We start from the raw sequence: 23,477 nt of genomic DNA on the forward strand, positions 1-23,477 counted from the left end.
TGCTGAAAATATTTAGGGGGACAGCCAGGGACATGGGGAACAATAATGCATTGAAAGATTTTTGTCACCTCTCCCAGATTTTTCAAAATAAAATAAGGAAAATGAATAAAATATCAAAGCGTCTCAGTGCAATTTGACCAGAATTTAACATTATTTTTCTCAAAAACTATACAGTAAAATCTGCTGAAAATATTTAGGGGGACAGCCAGGGACATGGGGAACAATAATGCATTGAAAGATTTTTGTCACCTCTCCCAGATTTTTCAAAATAAAATAAGGAAAATGAATAAAATATCAAAGCGTCTCAGTGCAATTTGACCAGAATTTAACATTATTTTTCTCAAAAACTATACAGTAAAATCTGCTGAAAATATTTAGGGTGACAGCCAGGGACATGGGGAACAATAATCCATTGAAAGATTTTTGTCACCTCTCCCAGATTTTTCAAAATAAAATAAGGAAAATGAGTAAAATATCAAAGCGTCTCAGTGCAATTTGACCAGAATTTAACATTATTTTTCTCAAAAACTATATAGTAAAATCTGCTGAAAATATTTAGGGTGACAGCCAGGGACATGGGGAACAATAATCCATTGAAAGATTTTTGTCACCTCTCCCAGATTTTTCAAAATAAAATAAGGAAAATGAGTGAAATATCAAAGCGTCGAAGTGCAATTTGAGAAGAATTTAAATGCAATTTGACCTGAATTTAACATTATTTTTCTCAAAAACTATACAGTAAAATCTGCTGAAAATATTTAGGGTGACAGCCAGGGACATGGGGAACAGTAATGCATTGAAAGATTTTTGTCACCTCTCCCAGATTTTTCAAAATAAAATAAGGAAAATGAGTAAAATATCAAAGCGTCTCAGTGCAATTTGAGCAGAATTTAACATTATTTTTCTCAAAAACTATACAGTAAAATCTGCTGAAAATATTTAGGGTGACAGCCAGGGACATGGGGAACAATAATCCATTGAAAGATTTTTGTCACCTCTCCCAGATTTTTCAAAATAAAATAAGGAAAATGAGTGAAATATCAAAGCGTCGCAATGCAATTTGAGAAGAATTTAAGTGCAATTTGACCAGAATTTAACATTATTTTCCTCAAAAACTATACAGTAACATCTGCTGAAAATATTTAGGGTGACAGCCAGGGACATGGGGAACAATAATGCATTGAAAGATTTTTGTCACCTCTCCCAGATTTTTCAAAAGAAAATAAGGAAAATGAGTAAAATATCAAAGCGTCTCAGTGCAATTTGAGCAGAATTTAACATTATTTTTCTCAAAAACTATACAGTAAAATCTGCTGAAAATATTTAGGGTGACAGCCGGGGACATGGAGAACAATAATCCATTGAAAGATTTTTGTCACCTCTCCCAGATTTTTCAAAATAAAATAAGGAAAATGAGTAAAATATCAAAGCGTCGCAGTGCAATTTGAGCAGAATTTACAATTAATCTTCTCAAAAATTCCAATCATTTTAAAACATAGAGAACTAGTACTTTTTCTGTAATTTTTAAATTTCATTTTCATATTCAATAACAAAACTTTGGAACTACACGGCTGCATTCCTCCTTTTTGGTCGCTCGCAGCAGCCGTACCGTAATTCCCTGTGTAGTCGCGCATTATTTTTCGAGGGGCGGCTGGCTTGATCAGGGTTTTGCAAAAGACGGCTCACTTGACCGCAGTCTCCTACTCCTCCTCCTCCTCCTCGTCTTCAGTACCGGTCAAGTCAAACTGAGACAGAGAGGAAACTTTGTTTCCGGTACTGCTGCCAAAATAAAAGCCGGCTGAAGGAAGTCTGAAAGATTAATACTCCAAACAAGTAGCTTAACTAAAGCATGGCGGAATATTAACGTCATTAATACATTTCCCTTTCTTCTGTTTTATTTTTTATTTTTTACATGAGTAGATAAAGTAACTTATTATATATGATGCATATGTTTAAAGTATGCTAATATGACAGTATGCACTAAAATCTGAACAATAAGAGATATATATGTATATATACTACATATGTATTTATATATTTTATGGGACTACTGGTGAAAGAAAGCAATAATAGTTTATATTAATTAGTGAACTATATTATTGTAAGGCCTGTGTTTTAACACGGCTATTTTAAATCAATTTAATTGCAATAATTATATGTAGCGTTTATCAAAAGAGGTTTGCGTTAGCTGTTTGGTACTGTTGTGTCCTGATAATTATTGGATACAAACACTTACACTTAAATGTTATGGTAGAAAGGATTTATTTTACTTTGATAATGTGGTAGAGTAAAACGATGTTTTTTATGATATTTAAAATGATCAGATATACCCTAGAACAGACTTAGTAATAAATGTTGAATTGCAGAAGCTGTTTTGTGGCCTTCTGGGAATCTTTCATGGATTTTGGATCAGGTGCTACAGGCATTCACAAGAAACAATGATGGAAAAACCACATAATCAATAGTCAGAAAGTGTTTACTAATATGCACACCAAATGAAATGTGCTGGAGATTGATGTACCCCAAAAGATCTGAAAACATGATCAATAAAACAATTTGTGTGAAAGTGTGAAAATTATTTTTGAACCATTCCGTGGAGACATGAATGAGGATGCATTTTGTATTGCTCTAATTTTCACTCAGCCAGTCACAACAGCTGGTACAACATCATACAGTCTATGGTCATGACAGTGTTTTATACTGGAGGGCAGCATTCTGCAGATGGTTTTGTTTGGCTGACTTAAAATATGTCTTTTTTTGGCCACAGAACAAACATAAAAAAGGGTCAACTTGTTAGAGTTAAAGAAAATAATGATTTAAATTCAGAGTAGATAAAAAGTGCACGTTTGTAAGTTTTGCAGTATAGGAAGGAACAACAACAACAACAACAACAACAACAACAACAACAACAATAATAATAATAATAACTCTATTTGTATAGAACCTTTAAAAACAAAGGTTTACAAAGTACTTGGACAAACAAAGGATGGCAGGATTTGGAAGGCAAAATAAACTTTTCACAGACCGAGAGGAAAATGCGAAAACAAAATACAACTCAAAAGATTAAGAATAAACGCAAATCAAACAGAATAAAGTTGTAAAACAGTAGACCAATAAATTAGAGGTTTTCAAAAATACATAAATAACGAGAGACACATAAAAATAAGATAAGGTAAGATGTTACTTTATTGGAAATAAAGTTGTTGCAGCAACCCAGACATAAGTACAATCAAGAAGAAGTTCGAATTAGTAAAATAAAATAAGTGAAAATAAAAATAGGTAAATAAAGATAGAACACTATTTAGATAAATACAAATGTTACAAATTGATTAAATAGTAGTAATACATAATATGTCAATAAAATAAACAAAGGTCAATAAAAAGGTTTTAAGGAATTGGAACACTCAAATTATAAATGAATAGTCGTATTGTCTCGTTAAAGGTTTCCGAAGTCATCACTTCATACTGTCTCTTCAGCAGATTTAGTGACTCGCGCCCCCTAGTGGCCTGCCAGGGAACATGCAAGGCGTGACAGCTGACGTCGCCTGTTTACATCTGCCAATGAACACGTGGCGCGCTGAATCCTGAACTGCTATTGGTCGTTAAGTTAGAAATGTAGGCGGGGACTGCCACAGTGATGACCAATGAGATGACGCATGTAAATTCCGTTTGAAAATTTCCCGGGAAATCTGAGTTTCGCGGGAGGGCTCTTGAGCGCGTAAACCGTATCCCTTCATTCATCAGGCCGTTTCCTGAAGCCATTTCTAGACGGGGGGAACGAGAGTTGCGCTACTTTTTAATCCGTTGCATCTGCCTAAATGCACCTTCTCAAGGAAAAATACTTTCCAAAAGTCGATGAATCAGACTTTCATCTTCACTTCTGTGTGATTATTTTTGTGACTGGTGCCACGGATTAGCAGCCATAAGGGCTTGAAAGTGCGGAGACAAGAAAAGGGGTTACCCCGAGTACGCAAGATGAGAAGAGGGATCTCCTCGGCTCCGGACAAAGTGATTTTAGCGGGGGTCGGGGGCTCTCCTCTGGACAATAATATAATTTTAACAACTCTATCGGATCGTTTAAACCCCGGGCAATCCAATGCTACCTTTATCCAAATAATTACCACCCCACCGCCTTGCAACGTTACACAGACATCAAATGTGTGTTTATCTGAACCCCAGATAAACAACATTTACACAACTCCACAACAAGCTGCTGCAAACGGAACAGGACAACGACCCAGTGTTGGGAGACCGCCGGTAATCATTCATCCAACATGTTTATCTGTCCACAAACACGACTAAATGTTAGCCTGCTAAGCTAGCCGAGCTTGTTGTTCGGGCAGCTAGCGTTAGCTTCCTTTAACACAGCGAGGTGGCTAACTAACTACTGCTAGCTAAGTTCCCCAAGTGCTTTATTTAAGTGGTTGGATGAAGGTAGAGAGTCAAATGTCGAGTTTAAGTTAGTTTCGTGGATGCATACAGGTAGAAATGTCGTCTTATACCGGGCTATGCTAACTTCATGGTGCCTTTGAGTCCGCTTCAGCCAGATGGAAATATTGGTAAGAGATGAGTAAGGTTAGGCCTAGTGGCTGCTGTTTGTGTCTTAATTTGGGGGGTTGGGGGGGATTGTTAAGCTGCTTGGCTCTTGGTTAGCTCACATATAGCTTTCTGTTGTATACGGAGTGGTTAAACTTGCAAACGTATGCGCTTATTTGTAGTAAAAGCTTCACTTCAGCTTCGAAGCAACTCGATAGATATTTGTCCCAGTCGTCTCTGAACGTGCAAGCCAACTTACATGAAGCTCCAAAATGTGTTAGCTTTCAGTGCTAGCAGTGGAGGGCAACTTTGCTCTTCGTGGTCATTCACCTTCATTTTGCACAAGTGTTTAATGCACCCTTGTGTTATGAATAAAGTGTAACGATATGGTGCCTTCATGCCAAGTAAAGTGAAACTCGACTTTGTTGCTTTAGTGCTGACTGCACGTTTCCTGTCCTCTCAATCTGCACAAACCACACTAAATCGTTTCAGCAGTATTCAGGGTGTTGGTTTGTCTCTGGCTATTCATCTTTCATGAACTAAAGCAGCCTGTGAATCTCAGGCTGGAGCCATGAACAAGTTGGGGGTTGGGGGAGCTGCTTGCTGATATAAAATGGCTGACATTTTGACTGTCAACAGAGGGCATATTATTTTTTTCCTCCAACCTGAACTAGATGAAGTGGACAAGTCTTTCAGATGGTGTTTGCTGTGCTTAAAATACTGCTCTCCATGAGGATTGATTGAGTTATACCCTGCAGGGGGTTTTAGAGGGAAAAGCAGTGAACCAGCACCCTGGTACTGGGGGTGTTGCTTCAAGACACTAAAACAGGGTGGATTCAAGCCAACACACAAGTCCAAGGTTTCCTTGATTAAAGAGACTATTCACTTTGTCACCATGCCATGTTTTAGCTGCCAGGACGTGAATGACAACTTACTCAGGGGGTAGTAAAGTTAGTCTCCATAGAGTTTTTCAGAAATGGCTCCACTTCTCCAAAACCATGCATACCTCACATTTTTCAAGCCACACCTGCTCTGCATTTACAAAAAATAAGTAGCAGGCCAGACATGGACGACCTTAGCTCCGAGGTGGAGATGAATGCTGCTGTAGAGCGTTCAAATATCTTCTCAGAAAACACAGTTTGGTTAACGTGGTTGAAGATGATATAGAGCGAATGCATGGTATAGAAAGGATGGACTCTCCTAAAAGCTAGCTAGCGTAGTTTAATCACAGGGGTATGTGGTGTCGTTAAGTTAGTTTGATTTGAGTTAGCTGCAGTGAGAACAGCTATGGGTGTGACTCACTTTAAAACTATGTAGGTTTGTCCTGACGAAAGAGTAAACCAATGGTCTTGTGCCACATTATTAGGCTGGCAGTGTTTCATATTTGTATTACTCATGGCACAATATCCTCTCCTTACTGAAACTTAAATGGAAGAATGATTGGTTCAGAATACAACTAGCAACTTTCAAATTCGTACATGACTGACACTGGACCCTGCAGAGAAAAAGTAGTGATTCATACAGGATCAAACTAAATACCATATGAAGTGACTTCAGGGCTGAGATTCTTCAATGCAACCATCATGTTTTAAACTCCCATCTTTCTGCATTTCCAGGCAAAACGACGACTGGCTCTCGATGATTCCGACCACCAGTACCAATCAGAACCAGCCAGAACTCCTCGGGGTAGAGGAGGCGCCGCTGTCACTAATGGGGCCAGGTTAAAGACCCCGAGAAGTAAGGACACATGCATCATCACTACACACTGATATGTACACAAATTAAAATGATTAAACCACAAGTACTATGAAGCGAATTTGAAGAAGTACATGTTCAGTATTCTCACTGAGCTAAAGCCATCTGAGAGTGATGGTCTAGACAAATTATGTTGAAACAAACTCATTAGTAACTCTGAAGTGGTTTGAGTGTGCTCATTTCACAGCTTTGGTGAGATATGATCAACCTTTAATGCTCATTCAAAATCAATTATCTCACAATTACTTGCAGAATAAGACTTTAATGCAAACTTGCAAAGAAACAAACTCTATCCACCAGCTGTTGTGTTATGATATATTTCTTTGCAGTTGGTAAACAGCAGACTAACTGGATGAGTTTGGAGTTAGAAGCTGCAGCATGTAGCGCTTGATGCTGAAAGCACTTTAAGCTTAAAGTGCTTGAGACTGATGCTATCAACACAGCTATTGATATTTGATTTCAAGTTGAGTTTGTAAATCTAGAACATAAAATGTATCCAGCTGGTGAACATCAAAGTTCAAGTAAACTTGTTCTTTGAGTAGTTAGACGTCTGCAGCTTGTGTACCCTCTTACAGGTAATATCTACATCCACAGCTGATTATGGCTGATTGACTCATTTCTGAAGAACGTCACAGATTCAGGTCTCCTTCCAGCTTCAACTATTAAACCTCATGGATGCAGATTTGCAAAACAGACATTGTAATCTGTTTTTCTGCACACTAAATAATAAGATTGTCTTCAATAAAGTCTCCATTATTTGGACATTCAATAGTATCAAGTAGTACTTAAGCTAATGAAGAAAAAACAGAGCTACAGTCATATTTTATAGCGAGAGAGCGGTGGTCACGTGTCAGAGTGCGACAGCTAAGATAAAGTGTGCTGGTAAAGAAGTAAAGCCGGGAATCAGAGAAACAAGATGTTGTTTTCAGGTTGTTCAACAGCGGTAAACCCTGGACCTTGTAAATAACTATAAATACATCCACACGTCCACACAAACACGCAGGAAGGATCCAGATTTTGTTTGTTTGCAGCTGAAGTCGCACTTCTCCTAGCCTGCTGTGTCACCTCACAACCACACTCGCTCCCCTCCTGTATTGGTCAGAAAACACCCACGTTGTGTACAGTCCTTCCTGCGTCTTATAAAGATGCACACGTATGTCTTCTGGAGACAGACTGAGAGCTGCAGGGAGAGACGGTGATGCCACCTGGTTCCTGTCAGTTTATTTGAGTTCTGACCTGTGTGCTGTCGGCTGTGAGCTTCGTAACACCGCACCAAAGTTAATGCCCTTAAAATATTCAAATAAGAACGTTCAAAAATACAGACAGAATGCACACTCCCTGCAGAGAGACTCACCACAGCACACGTCCTCTGGATCACGACTGATGATTTATTCTTCATTTACTTACTTTTATTACTATTAACAGTCCTAATGTTGGTTTGTCTTTAAAGACTCTTTAGGGTGTCCAAAATAGCCAAATCAACCAGATTTAGGTGTCCAGGAGTTACATTTGTGTTGCTGTGGTACTAAAGCACGCATTAATAACATTTAACATTTACTTTTATCGCACCAAAGTTCAAAATTCTGTTATTGTGACAACTCTAATAAGAAGTGTAGCACTAATAACTTTTTATTTGGAACTTAAAGTCTCTCTCCGACCAAGCAGAGCCTCTCCTGCTTCTACCACACATGCCTCATCCCTTTGACACACCACTATAACAGTGGTAGTAAAGGGGTTTCCCTCACTTAAATGAGGCTGAGATGGAGCCCTCCTCGGTGCACACACCAGCATACTTATTCATCAAACACTTTTTTAATCATTGTTGAAGTGAAGAAAGGATAATCTCATATTAAAGTCTGTTTAACAAAAATTAAATGCACCATAAAGCTACAGTGTTAATTAACAGTTGAAAGCAAAACTTTGAAATGTGTAACAGAACTTGCAACAATTTGTCACGAAACTGTCATTGTATTTTAAAGGAAGTGACTTCATTTGTCTGTTACTTCCTGCATGCATGACTCACATTGTCATCATTCACATGGTGGCCTGATGAAGCTCATTTCTTCGAGTTCAGATTGAGAAACACCTTGTATGTTGGCTACACACACAGACTCATGTGGTGCAGTTGTGTCACCTGCATGTCACCGCCACATTCTACCTGTAATCACCATCGATGTGCTGCACGTCAAGACATTCATATAGTGCCCAAATCCCCCAAAACATTATCAGAAGACTCTTTCCAAACAGAGCTAGACCGTACTCTAAGTTCTATTAACAAAGACCCAACATCAAGACAGGATAAGATCCAGTCCCATCTTACAGACAGGACTCAGTCTGTTCTCATCTTAATCCACCATGAGCAGAGCACTTTGCAGCATTTAGCAAGTTACAGTGGCAAGGACAAACTTCCTTTAACAGGCAGAAACCTCCAGCAGGACCAGACTCATGTTAGACACACATCTGCTGAGACCGAGTTGGAGAGGCAGAGATGATAGTGATGTTGATATCAGACCAACAAGCCACAAAGAGTTTACTTAATCTGCTTAACAACCCCTGCTAAGCTATATATTGTGCAGTCCTGTTACTGCCCTTTTATAACTCTTTATTTTATTCACTCTTCCTCCTTCGTAGCGCCAAAGTCTCCACCAGAGAAAACGCGGTACGACACCTCCCTGGGCCTGTTAACGAAGAAGTTTGTGGACCTTCTGGCTCAGTCTTCTGATGGCGTCTTGGACCTCAACCTCGCTGCAGAAACCTTGCAGGTACAAGTTTTATAATGAATGTGAAGTTCCTCTGTTAGAACAGCTTATGAAAGGGTACACATAGCTTATCTTGGGCACTGAAACAAGCTGGAATATCAAGAACATGTGTAGTTATCGTCTTGAAGATTTATTAAAAATTACAAAGTGTTGCAGCAAGTTTTGATTCTCTTGCATGAGATTCAAATCAGCCTCTACACGGTTCACTGATAAAACGTGTATCCTCTACTTTCAGGTGCAGAAGCGGCGGCTGTATGACATCACCAATGTGCTTGAAGGTATTCACCTCATCAAGAAGAAATCAAAGAACAACATTCAGTGGATGTAAGTGCCTTTTCTTACCTATGGATCCAAGTATCCATAAAAACAGACAGTCTTTAAGTTATTTATCGCACCACTAAGAGAATTGAAAATCTAATCAAACAATTATTTTCTCACGGTTCGCCCACGTCTCCATCTTCAGTTCCCCTTCTTGTTCATTCTGTTGTTCTAGATAAGGAGACAAATAATCGTAGCATGATGGATTTTACTACTTAATGCCATAAAAACACCTGTTCCAGAGAGCTCTGTTTGTTAGTAGTTGTCTGATTATTTTACAGTTTTAAAGTCTTTGAAAGTCTCTCTGGGTTTATCTTGGGCGAGCGTTACAAAAATGTTATGATAGGTTTTTGCATACACACAGATGTAGAGCGTTTCCAGGCTGATAGAGCACGGGATGGCAGGTGGCTGCATGTTCGCTGTTGCCAAATCAAAGTATGAGAATACATGACTGATTCTCTGTACTGAGTTTAATTACACAGATAGATGTCAGGTAATTATCATGTAGTAGGATTAAGCACCTGTGTTCTGCACTTTAGACCAATAAACACACCTTTTAAAAAGTGAAGAGCTTTGGAAATGATTTATTTTACGGATGTGATGAACTTGTATTTAACAGTTTTCGTAAACTTGTTCAATAAAGGATGAACAGATGAGATCATTGAGAAAGCTCTTCGTGAAAGACAGACGTGTGAGACTTCTTCAGTGGGGTCATTCTCAGTCGTCTTCTGCCTCACAGGGAATATTTTTAGATATAATGCCATAACTTCTGAATGTCAATATCTTCTGCTAACAAAAATATACAATGTTGGAAGTTGTATATGTTTGATATACAACTTCCAACATAAATAGCATGTAAATAAACATTTGATTGGTTAATGTTTTGCCTGCTGTGCCAAACATTAGGAATAATGAGTCAGGTCCAGCAAGAAAAGGGGCAAAGGGAAAGTCTGAGCCACTACTAAATCTGTCTTGATTCACTTTCCCCCACAGGGGCTGCAGTCTGCTGGAGGTAGAGGGGGCTCTGAGTCAAAGACAGAGGCTGACGGCAGAAGTTTCTGCACTGGGAGAAGAAGAGCAGAGGCTTGAACAACTCATCCAGAGATGCAGCCTGGACATGAGGCACATGAGTGACTTGCAAAGCAATCAGAAATATCCTTTTGTTTGTAGCCCACGTGTCATAAATGATTCTTTGATTACTTATAACTTCAGTTAACTGTGTCTCAGAGTTCCTCAGATAAAGGCTGATCTATACTTCTGTGTCGCCCCTAAGCAGCAGGGGCTGACGTGGACATGAGTACCACTTGTGTGTCGATGTGTCTGTGACGTGCGGCAATTCTACGCCGAAAGCTTGAGGGCAGTGCTTTCTCTTGTGTTAATCCCGGAAGTGCTGTAAATGCAGGAAATACAATGTGGTGCAGTTGTGTCACCTACATGTCACCGCCACATACTACCTGTAATCACCATTGATGTGCTGCAGGTTGAGACATTTATATAGCGGCAATCACCACAAACGTTATCTGAAGATTCTTTCCAAACAGAGCAGGTTTAGACCGTACTCTATGTTCTATTATTAACAAAGACCCAACATCAAGACAGGATAAGATCCAGTCCCATCTTACAGACAGGACTCAGTCTGATCTCATCTTAATCCACCATGAGCAGAGCACTTTGCAGCATTTAGCAAGTTACAGTGGCAAGGACAAACTTCCTTTAACAGGCAGAAATCTCCAGCAGGACCAGACTCATGTTAGACACACATCTGCTGAGACCGAGTTGGAGAGGCAGAGATGATAGTGATGTTGATATCAGACCAACAAGCCACAAAAAGTAACTGCATCAACTGGTTTACCTAATCTCACTGGCAACCCACACCAAACAATGTATTGAAATCATAGACTGTATAAAAGATGGACGTAGTATCCTTGACGTCACCCATCTGTTTCTGAAGCGCTGTTTTGAGGCCAATCGTCGGCAGCAGCCATATTGCTGCTGTGGAGCCAGTGTGCCGTAAAGAGGCGGAGTTTGAGCCTCCTAGCCAACAGCTACAGTGTTCGTGCAGTCAGCTGTGCCTCTCATTGGATGACTAGTAATCTCAATATCTTCGAAATTGCCGCGTTAGAAATAAATTCACCCCCTCACAGTGAGAGCTGATCAAGAAATGAGCTATCCAGACTACACTGGTCTTTTGTACCAGGCTGTGAACATGTTTATTTCTGATGTAAAGATCGTCTTTTCCCATTCATGTGTATGTGATTTCCGGTACTTCCGGAGACAGCCTCAAGCGGATCCTCGATGAACTGCAGCTTTTAACACTTCTGCATTGGACTCATATTTTTAGACCGGAGGTTGCCGGTTGATTGAAATACAATGCAACTGAGCTGACAAATCACGGGGCTTGCAGCCTCGTCGATTCCACGTCTAGTTACATTTTGGAGGATGTGCACGCCAGCTACTTGCATAGGCCTCTGTGCAGGTACGGGAGCTATGCGGCCCTCCGGCGTAGGCTACGCCCTCGATTCGATGCAGAAGTATAAATCCGGCTTTAGAAAGAGAAGTTGAAGGCAGTTATAAATTGGATGCCTGCATGTGAACTCTTTGTTCCTAACGTAGTAACTGAACTATTTTGAGATCCCCAAATCAGTTATAAATACTTCCAGACCCTGAGAAGATGTGCAAGGCTTTACCTTCCTGCTCTGTCTTGTTATTCACTATGACCCTGATGTGCCTTTTAAAACATTAAGTAGCTTATCCAGCTTATGTTACTTGGATGAGTAGATGCATGGCGCTGCAGTTACTTCAGCATTCTGTAGGTTTGCATCAAGGAGCGATCATTATGCCTTCATTTATGAGGTAGAAAACATGCCATAACATTGTAATGCTATTTCTTTAACGCTCCGGTCTCCACATATGCATATGTAACGTACCAAGACATCAAGCAGCTGGGAAACCTCCGAGATCAGACGGTCATCGTCGTTAAAGCGCCCACAGACACCAAACTTGAAGTACCAGACCCTGATGAGGTACGTGTACGAGCATAGAAACACACACCTTCATACTTTTCTTTCTAGTATTGAAGTCATTAGCCGAGCATTTCCAATGAAGAAGACAACTTACATTTGGATAAATAATCTCACCAAGTGCCTTTTGGTGTGATTATAAAGTATTGCCAGCTCGTCTGAGATAACAAGAACATTGTCTGTGTTGGATGCATGTGTCCTCATAATATTCTTTCCAATGTGCTGCAGAGGACACAATTGCTGCACAAAATAAATTTAGTCAACAGATACACAAAGTTTTAATTGAAGTGTATTCACGGGCATTTCTTTTGACCGTGATGAACTGGCTGTGAAGTGAAGCCCTGTTCATTTTTGGATGTGTTTCTCTTCTTTCCAGAGTTTATCCATCCACCTGACCAGCACCAAGGGTCCCATAGACGTCCTGCTGTGCCCAGATGAGGAGAACGACTGCAGTAGTCCTGTAAAAAACACCAACATGGACATCAATGGGAACTCACCTTTTCTTAAAGTCCTTCAAGGTTTGTTTCAGTTTGTTACGCAGTGCATTGCCTCGAGCCTTTATTGAACCTCTCCTGTTTATTTCACACATTCAGAAATTAGAGCTTGAGCCATGCTGCTGACCTCGTCTGCTGTGTTGCTCGAATGCTAAACTTCTGCAGCTTGTGGAAGTTTCATGTCAAACTGGACAACTTTTTTTGCTGCTGCAAGTGTGTCTTTCTACATTGACTTGAATTTCATTTACATTGAGTGCGAATCATAAACAGACTTGGGGGGAAAAAGTAAACTCAATCCATGACTTTGAGCAGAAAATATTCTAACCGTAGTTCAGAGTTGTAAAATTATTGATACCAACTCAATGAGCATTGTTAGATAATTTTCAATGTCTTATTTTGCATGGTGCTGGATTAAAAGGTCTAAAGATTTCAAAGTCTGCAATAATTTAACATTTTTCTGGACCTGCTTTTTTAAATACATGAAAACCTTAATGATGCATCTTTAAAGGGAGGTCATAGATGCTGTGCTTGGCTCCCAGCTTGGCTTTCTGGCTTTTGGCGGCCAAAAAGTGATGTAGCGTTAACATATTCAAACGGATATCTGCATGCAGGCGGTCAACGATCTGCACTCAAGAGGCCAACTTCATTATCACTTCTCAAGCTCTGAGTGGGACTGTAAAAAAGAATTGCATTGCCAACTGCGGACTACACCTGAAGCTCAGAAAGGTTTGCTCCTAAGGACTAAACGACGTCAGCCAGCAGGTTCTGATACTGATTCTACTAGAATGAGATTTTGTTGGGGTGTCACCTTACCTTTGTCAAATAAGACCCTCTAAACTGAGTTACAGTTAACCCAAACTCTGCTTAGGAGACAACTTCCTTAAGTCCATGTACCGGTTGGTCCATGCCCTCATTGACTGATATATTAAAAATCTATTTCAGATCAAAGTCAACACGATCAGTCATTAGACCGAGGTGTTTAAATATCAGAAGTTAATTCACGTCAACATGTTACGTTTTGTCTAACATGGTCTGGATTTGATTCCTTGGTTACGCAGATTTCATGACGATGTGTGTGTGTTTTTATATTAATGTTTATGTTGTTTTCCCTCCACAGATCCCAGCTGCACAATCACCTCTCCCATCTCCTCTTTGGCTCCACCCTCCTCTGCCCCAGCCGTCTCCGTCACAACTCTCTCCCCTCTCTCATCCCCTTTCACCGGCCTCCTACAACAGACGGAGGACCAGATAGCTTCAACTCTCGGACCTTTCTTAAACCTTGGGCCTCCTCTTATGGACCAAGATGACTACCTTTTAGGTTTGGGAGATGACCAGGGGATAAGCGACTTGTTTGATGCCTGTGACTTTGATAAGATGCCCTCTCTTGGCCTGGATGATCTCCTGTGCAGCTAGCATTAGGTAATTGAACCTTCAGATTAAGAGCACAGGAGAGACAGATGGGGAAAGAGTCAGGGTTTTGATGCCTTTGACCCTAGTTAGTAAAAGCCAATTCTTAACAAGTGAAATAAAACATTGAGGGCTTTGTGAGTCTCAGTGGGACCTAATGCCAGGTTCTGTCCTGGCGTGAGAGATAAACGGTTGTGCATGATTTCACGCCAGGATACCGCTGGGCAATGCTAAGACGCATTTAATACTCTTTGTCTCAGGCTATGTTAGGCCTCTGGTGTAGCTTAGAATTTGGGGACAACCCAAAGCCTTTGCCGTCTGTGTGGAAAAATATGAATGGGGAGGGGAAGGATACGAACCTTCAGATCAACAAAGAACAGCTCGAAGGGAAACCGCCTCACATCACCTGGCATTAACACACGGTGGATTTGGTAAGGTGAAGTGGAAATGAACCTGAGATGCACAGATTAGGTAGCTTGTAGAACACTTCTGAAAAGGGACGAGTTAAACTTTTTAGTGTTCAAATCTTGAAGGTTTCTCTACGTATAATTTATCTGCAGTCATTGCATTTTCTTCCCAGGTGTTCAGAGTCCTTGAATTTGAGATGTGTTAATGCCAGGTGTTGCAGGTGTTGGGAGATCACATCCTTACAAACCAACAGGCAGTTTGTGTGTTCAGATGTAGATTAATTTAGAAATCAAAATAAAAAAAGAACACGGGGAGGTCTTGGAGCATTTGTGACTTTAGTTAAAAGTTGAGACCGAATGCGCCTGTTAAAACACTTGTCATGTTACTTGTGCTATTTGGCCCTATAATCAAAACACAACTTATTATACAAGTTTTTTGTACATGCACTGTGCATCATAGAAGCTCATATACAGTTTTGAGTTTCAGTTAACAGGAAACTGAAGTGGAGGCAGGAAAGAAAGTGGGTGTACTCTGAACACTTTTAACAGAACACAGGTGGACACATGTTTTAAATGTGCAAGACATTAAGTTTGCCTTACAGCTAGTAATGAGTTTGATCCCAATACACACAATTATTTCTCTCTTGTGCTGTAGCTTTAAAAGAAGACTTAAATGGGAAACATAAGAAAGGGACCTTTGCTTAGCTGTTCACTTGATCAGACTGTTCTCGTCTGATCAGGTGGCCCAGCTCGTATTTTGTCTTACGACTTAAAAAAGAAATGAACATGAGAAACATAAAAGTAAAGGTAAATCCTACAAAACCTAACGGGATCAGCTCAGAAAGAAAAGCCACCCCCTGGGCCATAGAGCAAACACACCTGATATACCTGATGTAACACGGCCTCTTCACACCATGTCCAAGTTTGAATATCTTTTCCTACTTGTAGTATTTCTTCCGTTCTTTGTGAATTCAGGACCCATGTTTCCTCTCCCTCGCTGCCCCCCCTCCCTATCTCCTCAGTCTGCATCAGCAGAAGCTGCCATAACGTCCCCCGATGTCTCCACACTTAGACTGTGTGCTGTGAAAGTAAACTGTGGTTTGAGCTGTCGAGAAAAAAAAAGACGTGTAACCACTGATGAATGTACACTGCCGACCCGGTGTGTACTAAAGATAAGACAAGTGTGTGTTTTTCTTTTTAGGTTAAATAAATGTTGAATTTTAATGGATTTTAAAAGTGTAGGACTAATATTGCAGCCTCCTAAGCAACAAGGGGCCCCTTGTTGGCGACTAATTTAAGCTTCAGCATGTAATGAAGGGCTTTTTCATTTTTAGGATATTTATAAAATATAAAAAGGGTAAACTTAAAGAAAAAAAGAAAAAAAAGTTGTCATTGGAGAAAAATCTGCCGTGTTGCAAACTTTGCCTGGCAACACTGTTAAGATTTGACTTGGGTAACAGTCTTCAGCGTGTTTGATCAGGAGAGGATGTCCAGAACTAAGCTGTAGGGATGTGATATCTTCATCCAGGTTTTGAAACATTATTTCTGTCCACTGCTAATCGCTTCCTTTGACTGATTATATACCCGTTTGTACCAACACACCAACATCTTGTCTGAAACCTTTGCTTTTAAACTAGAGACGCCTGCTGCTGCAGGTGATATTGCTGCTGTTAAACTTCCCCCTGACCTGATTGATGTGCGCTTGAGTAATTGCGTGTGCAGCATGTGTGAGATGTGTTAAAGATCCAGCTTGCTGAAGAGTAAGCCTGCCATGTGTAAATTGATGTACAGTTTTTCTAAATTTTTCAGTGCACAAGGTACTGTAGGCTACCTCCCACTAAATGTTGGACTATAGTAATGGGGCGTAAATGCCACTGTGTGTATGAGACTTTGAATTCCCTTTTTGTCCTCATAGAAATATTAATCTCGTATGATTAAATGTGATGTTTGGTTTTACATCGCACTCTCCTGATGTGTGCAAGATCCCACTCATGCCCTGATATCACACTGAGTTACCTTCGCTCTGAAGAGTCCCATCTTAGATTTGAACAACGGGGTGGACATTTATAGAAAGAGAGGCATACGACCTTAATGCAATTGTCTTTTCAATCTTATAAGTTATTTAGCTTTTGTCAGTGTTATTTTTTTATTTAGTAAAGGCAGAGTATAACTAAGACACACAAACGGGACACATTTGGAGATGCATGTGAAATCAGAGACTGGAGCCCTCTGCTGTAGTATGTAAGGGCCTTTGCTTCTATCACAGTTTGTGTCATGATTTTTGGGAGTCTCTTCCAACTTTTTGCATTTCTTCCAACTTCATAAAGACTGAGCGTATGGAAACAACATTTTCAACCTTGCAAAAATCCAACCCTAGCACATAAACTGCAAATCCACCCATTTAATTTATTATACCTTCTATCATAAATGGATGAAATTTGACTGATGCACAGAAATGTTGTGATTCGCCAAACACAGGCATATTCGCATCGTCCTTTATGTATTCATAGAAAGTCCAGCCAAATCTCTTCCACATGTGCTTCACTCTTAAATGTTGTGCCTTTTCTGAGGCCACTTACACAAAACATTATATTTTCTTCCATCTTGTCTCAAGCAGCCATAATCTGATCATAATGTTTTCCTAAATTTAAACTAAATTGTGGATTTATTGCATCTCTAAATTAGTTTATAGTTGAGTGTAAACAGTTTCTATAGACCGCTTTTGCTCGCAACTGCAAGTGAATCGGAAAATGTCTAATTGGTAAACATTCAAACTGTAGCGTAATAATTTTTCGATTAATTCTGATGTCTGATGAGACTTAGCAGGACGTTTTTAGAAACAATTGCTTTTCCTACTATCCTATGCTTATTTTTGAGCTGTTACCAAATACAATATACTTATCTGTAAAGGTTGTGTGAAAAGTAAATATTTGATAGGAAGGAATTGATCTTAAAATATGATCTTGCTGCCCGTTTCCAGTGATGACGGAGAAAAAGAGCTGTTGTTACACATTTCCCTTTCTTTTCTGCAACTTGAAAGCATGAGTGAAAGTATCATTGTGCTGTTGAATGTTCAAGGTAAACTGATTTGATGAATTTTGATGTGTGTTATTCAGTTATTCAATTTTCTTTAACATCTGTTCTACGAGGAAATTTTTGTTTTGGGGCGGGAGGGAATAAATGGATCTGTTTTTGTACTATGGTTGTTTGTAATTGAAATTTGAATAAAGTCAATATAAATATGGACGTCTTTTCTTTGTGACGTCTTTGTAGAACCTTTTTAGACCAAGAAAACTTCTCAAACGAGCATAGTGTGTGAAAACTATGTTGGTTTATAAACTCAACTCACTTTTAGTTATAAATCAACTTTCATAAATTCAAGCATGCAGCCCAAAGTGCTCCACAAAAGAACAGAGAAGGAAAACAACAGCAATAGATAAAAGTGGAAAGGAAAATGATATTAAATGCTTAAAAAATAAAATGATGATCAAATCAGTAAAATAAATCAGAAGTGTATCAGAAAAATAAAATCATTACAATGAAATCAATAAAATAAAATCCGATAAATACCAGAAAAATTTAATGAAATGAAATCATTACAATAAAAACAATACAATAAAATCAGATAAAATACAAGAAAAATAAAACAGAATAATTACAATAAAACAATACAAGAAAATAAGATAAAACCAGAAAAAATTGCAATAAAAATGAAATAAAATCATTACAATAAAAACAACACAATAAAATTAGATAAATACCAGAAAAATAAAATCATCACAAGAAAACCAAATCAGATTCATACCATACAAATACATTTGAATAGAAAATATAAGAGAATCAAATCAAATCAATAAAATCAGATAAGTATCAGAAAAATAAATAAAAATATCAGATAAATACAAGAAAATAAAAATAAAAATGATAAGATAGAATAAAATAAAATAAAGGTAAATTATATTAAAACAATGATCATAATGGTAATAATGCAGTCCAGTGCTAAAAGGAAATTACTCCAAGTTAAAAGGTGAATCTTAATTTACTTTTAAAAACACCCAGAGAGCTCACTGTTTTAATGTCCAGAGGAAACCTCTTAATAATAATAATTGTTGACAGGGACCCACTGACTCTAAATCTAAATCCTTCATTCATCAAAACTTTACAGTTTCGCGCTCCGTCCTTATTGTCCCTCCTTGCTCACCGTAACTGCGCAGAAGTATGGCGGCCTGAGAGTTGTGACAACTGTTTTGATGGTGTAAATATCAAATTTCTTCCATTTTAAAGTCATTTATCTTCGGAATTCCTTTACATATTGATTAATTACCACATTTAAACTCCGGTAAGTGATCTAAACATCATCTTCGAGGGTCTGCGTGTCCAAATTAAGGGGCACGTGGGTAGTAGCCAATTAACCATGCTAGCTATGCTAAGGGCTAGCTTTACCTTAATATGACAAGCTGCCCGTCAAATCAAGCTTTTCACAGGTGTTTCTTATTCCTACGAATTAGCGAGTGAGTATGACGTTAAATTAGCGGTTAGTAGTTGCTTGAAAATGAAAATGTAGACTTCGTCCCGTCAGTTTGTAAGCACTAGAGACATGTGTTGTTGTTTTTCAGCGCTTGAGTTACGTTTGTTTTCTATCGTTCCAGTAACACGTCCACATGATTTATGAGTCACTAAACACTTCAGAGGTTGAATATCCGAGTAGCTGTGTGTGACCGCCATCCTTGTCTTCACTGAACAACATTTGCTGCTGATTTTGTTGTTCCAGAGTCTCATTTCTAGCACATTTTCAGTAAAAAAAATACATTCAAATGAACAATAAAGTGAGATAAACAGACGTAATCTGAAGTAACACATTGCAGAGACATCAGTAAAACGTTAAAACAAATTGTGGAGAGACTACTGAGAAATTCTCCTTTGTAGGGAACCATCTCAAGAGCTGAATGAGATGTCTCATTAACTCAGGTGTGCAGCTTTTATCATGGTGATGATGTCATACCTTTATTCAGCAGGTATGGTTTTTAACCCTCCTGTTACCCTCAAATTTACTAACGTCTTTTTATCCTTGGGGTCAATTTGACCCCAGCAATTTAAACCTCCAGAAACTGATTGTTACCCAGGTTTATGTGTCAGGTACTTTATGTCTCTTTGTTGACTACCTAAGTAGCCCTTTAAATAAAATATATTTTCAGCATAAACACAATTTAAAGCATTTAGAAGGACTTTATTTGTAAAACAGAACATCAAACTGCTGGGAGTCTGTCATGCTCTCGTCGGCCCTGCCTTGTTTCTATGTTATCAAAATGTATGACACAGGACAGATCATTGAATGTCTTTAGAGACATGGTGGCTGAAAATATTATATCTCAATCTAAAGGTTGGCGGTTCGATCCCAGCTCCTGCAGTCACATGCGGAAGTGTCCTTGGTTATAGCAACCTCAATATCATCCAAAACAACCGAAACAAATGTGTGTAAAATGTTGATATTTCTTATATACAGCTAAAACAGCCTGGGGTCAAATTGACCCAAGGAACACCGCTGCGTAAACGTATTTTTACAGGAAATTGGAACATATTAACATTTAAATTTTACGTTTTCCCAGTTGTCCCCATTAAATTAGGAAAAGTCATGAAATATGAAGCCAAAAAAATGATGTTAGTCATTAATTTAAAGACGTTAAACATTGAATGGGGTCTAATTGACCCCAAGGATAATAGGAGGGTTAAGGGAGGAAACAGCAATTCCTTGTAGATTATTCTAAACAATTATGGGAGCACCACCATGAATACTTATCCAACAAAACAATCCAAACCTACCAAATTATGTATTACAGGTGGGACCAAATATTGAGGCAACAATTAGTGTTGATACTTATTTGAGAATAATACAGTATAGGTTTAAACATTAACTCTCCAATTTAACTCACTCATGTTTCTCATGACTTGATGCTTTGGTCTGCCTACAGCTTACAGGGTATTATAGTACAATGCTGTGCTGATCCACTCTTTCCCTGACTTTCAGACCAGCATGCCTTCAGCCTGTGACGCAATGATTGAAGACATTGAGGACATGGTGTCCTCGAGTGACCCCACTCCTCATGAGAGACAGTCTGCGAGGAAGAACATCATACCGAGGTCCAGGAAGAAAAAGGATTTGCTGATCAACGAGGAGCTCCAAGCTGACAGGTGTGTCTGATGTATGGTTTGTGTAGTGCAGATGTTGACATTGGTATCCTATGTTATTTTTTGGATAGGTTGATCATGACAAAGAACATGTTTATCATTGTTGGTCTTTTAGTTTTAGAAATTACAATGAATGTGCTTACACGAGTAGCGTGTTTGCCTCCTATAGAGTGAGAAAATAGAGAGAGCACAGTAAGTGAGATAAAAGTAAGAAAATTAGTTGAAGTAAACATCAGCAACTCGGCAGAAATCAAATAAAATTAGAATATACATTTAGAGGGTTGGTTCTTCATAGATACACACTCTGAGGTTGAGGTTTTATTGTAGTTCATGAAATGATGTTGATTAGAGTTTGGGTTCTTAAGCTTTGTTCATATGTTTTCTGTAGCTGGTGTGTAAAAGCACCTTGTAAACCTTTGTTATTTTTGTTAGATTTAGAAATGGACTTTATAGTTCACTCACATCTTATAACAAAGACATATTGTTCTTGATGTTAGTTTGATCCCTGGCACTCAAAAAATCTGGATGAGAACATGGGGCTGCAGTCACAACAACTCAGATGGAGAGTACATGGCCGGACAGCTAGCTGCCAGTGGATACAAGATGACAGGTAAGAGAGTTTTTAAATCTGGGGTTAACTGGATTAAGTTCATTGATTTAAAGCTAGGGTTGGCAGTCTCGGAAAACCAGCATGAATTTGAATGTAGCTTTTCCTCATGACTCCGTCTAACCCCTCCCCTCCTCCCTCGGAGCTCCTCCAAAACGACGCCCCCCCGCTCACATGCACGAGCGCTGCTGATTCTCGACCATATGATCGTGACTGATTCAAAACCGGTCCTCACCAAAACATTATCATAGTGAAAGTTAAAAACACAAACAAACATGGCTGCTGTTAGTACTCACAGCTGTCATGCTAGCATTATCCAGTTGTACCGGTGACACGATATCAGGAGAAAAGTTATAACACATATAATACTGTAACAGCTCTACTGTTTGTTAAACGTGTTCAGTGTAGATGCTCTTAATTCCTACAGTGTTGACGGTCAGTGAAGGCATCAGGAGAGGTGTAGAGTGTGCGAGTGGGAGAGAGGAGAGTTGAAGTTTTTCATTCATTCAAACATTGATTGTTGTTTTGTTGGTTGGCGTGATCACGGCCGACAGTGACCGGTTATTAAAGCTCAACGTGTTCACCAATCGGCTCGTCATCCCTACAGCGTCCGGACGGACGCTACAATAAATATATATTTTCTGTAGGACTTAATGAACGTCATTAATTATTCTGCTTGTTGGTGAGAGCTTTTTAGACTCTGATCCGGACTACAGTCCTGAGCAAAGCCCCTCATCAGGTCAGAGGGGACAGGCCCGAGGACGAGCGAGAGGGGCAGTAAATAGAGTCAGGGGAAGTAGAGGCAGGAGACGGGGACTCGGAGGAGTGCATGCCGGGGAAATGTACGCGCAGGAGGAGGGCAGAACGGCTGGACGGGATTTGATTGGTTTAAAATTTGGGGAGCCAAAAAACGGTGATTGGTTGGTGTTTTCCCAGGTTTACTCCGGGAAGCAGTTTTTTTTCACTCTTTTTTAGGAACACATCATGTAATGATTGCCATCAGGACATAAAGATCATTTTAACCAGTATGACAAAAAGTGTATCTAAATCTGATTACCAACCCCAGCTTTAAGATCAATGAAAAACAGAAGATACAAATTAAATATAACAATACAAAGAAGGATACGGTTATTTCAAACAGATGAATGGAAGGTAAGGACACAGAGCATAATGCAAACATTGCAGGATTATGTCGTGCATTGGTCTTGCTGAACTGTGCGCCCCATGTGCAGTCTGGTCCTCGAAGAGGGTGACCTTGGCTCAATTCTAACCTATTGCATTTTATTTCCCACTCTCTCTCTCAGTTTCCAAAAACTGATAAAATAGAGGATAAAAAGGGCCCAAGATACTTAATTTAGACTAATTAGACTACCTATATGCACATATTGCTGTGTTTCCTCTGCTGCTGCAAGTGTACCTGCTGCCAGTGATACCATTGTCTATTTGGCTTATCTTACTCAGAGGTCTTGTGGCAACAAAGGAAAGTGGGAAAAAAATAAAACATGCTTCTTTCATATTTTTATTAAGAATTGAACCACTATTTTGTTTATGTTTTAAAAAATGGTATAAAAAACAAGCTGTTTTAAATAGTTTTTGTCTATGGAAGGCATTTTGTGACCCCCCCAGAAGGTCCCGACCCCCTATTTTGGGAACCACTGCTTCAATTTTTTTAGTTATAATTTATTATAGCTGATGTTTTGGTAAAACTGATGTCAGTAATATCATCAAACACTAGAGGGCAGTCTTGCGTTGTAAGTAAGAAGTACCATCTCTCCTCGTGTGGTGGGACATCTTTTTGTTTGTCCTGATTTGAGCCTCTTAAGCTACGTACTGCCCTCAACAAACAATTTGTTTGGCTTATGTGAAACAACTGGTTGGAGTATAACTAACCTGACTTGCAGCGTACAGGCGTGTGGAACTTTCTCAGCCAAAGTCTTGTGTTAAGGTTTATCGTTGCATCCAGTGAAATTTCTTTTGTAAATATCTGT

The 23,477-nt window shown here is 39.2% G+C and overlaps 2 protein-coding genes across 4 annotated transcripts in view; both read left to right on the forward strand.

Moving 5' to 3' along the window:
- The first annotated feature begins 3,677 nt into the window (after nucleotides 1-3,677).
- On the forward strand, nucleotides 3,678-17,940 carry LOC117822575 (transcription factor E2F3-like). The gene is made up of 8 exons (XM_034697383.1): nucleotides 3,678-4,257; nucleotides 6,153-6,273; nucleotides 8,923-9,053; nucleotides 9,286-9,374; nucleotides 10,362-10,520; nucleotides 12,277-12,391; nucleotides 12,765-12,906; nucleotides 14,000-17,940. The coding sequence occupies exons 1-8, from the start codon at nucleotides 3,976-3,978 to the stop codon at nucleotides 14,293-14,295; spliced, it is 1,335 nt and encodes a 444-aa protein (XP_034553274.1). The 5' UTR covers nucleotides 3,678-3,975; the 3' UTR covers nucleotides 14,296-17,940.
- Nucleotides 17,941-18,844: 904 nt separating this feature from the next.
- The window catches only part of cdkal1 (CDK5 regulatory subunit associated protein 1-like 1), a 276,511-nt gene continuing 271,878 nt past the window's right edge, over nucleotides 18,845-23,477 (forward strand). The window contains exons 1-3 of one of the 3 annotated variants that reach the window (XM_034697513.1): nucleotides 18,845-18,951; nucleotides 20,722-20,885; nucleotides 21,380-21,492. In XM_034697513.1, the coding sequence (XP_034553404.1) occupies nucleotides 20,728-20,885; nucleotides 21,380-21,492 (271 nt within the window). In that variant the 5' untranslated portion in view covers nucleotides 18,845-18,951; nucleotides 20,722-20,727. Of the gene's footprint in view, nucleotides 19,036-19,119; nucleotides 19,208-20,721; nucleotides 20,886-21,379; nucleotides 21,493-23,477 lie in introns of those variants that run through there. The other 2 variants (XM_034697512.1, XM_034697514.1) reach the window with 2 other exon arrangements.

Source organism: Notolabrus celidotus, chromosome 12 (assembly GCF_009762535.1).
Source record: "Notolabrus celidotus isolate fNotCel1 chromosome 12, fNotCel1.pri, whole genome shotgun sequence".
Classification (NCBI taxonomy): Eukaryota; Metazoa; Chordata; class Actinopteri; order Labriformes; family Labridae; genus Notolabrus; species Notolabrus celidotus.

Excerpts from the sequence above, each read along its gene's own strand:
- LOC117822575 (XM_034697383.1), top strand. The coding sequence starts at position 3,976 with ATGAGAAGAGGGATCTCCTCGGCTCCGGACAAAGTGATTTTAGCGGGG. Across the intron at positions 4,258-6,152 it reads CCAGTGTTGGGAGACCGCCG|GCAAAACGACGACTGGCTCT; the intron begins GTAATCATTCAT and ends CTGCATTTCCAG. Across the intron at positions 10,521-12,276 it reads GACTTGCAAAGCAATCAGAA|ATATGCATATGTAACGTACC; the intron begins ATATCCTTTTGT and ends TCCGGTCTCCAC.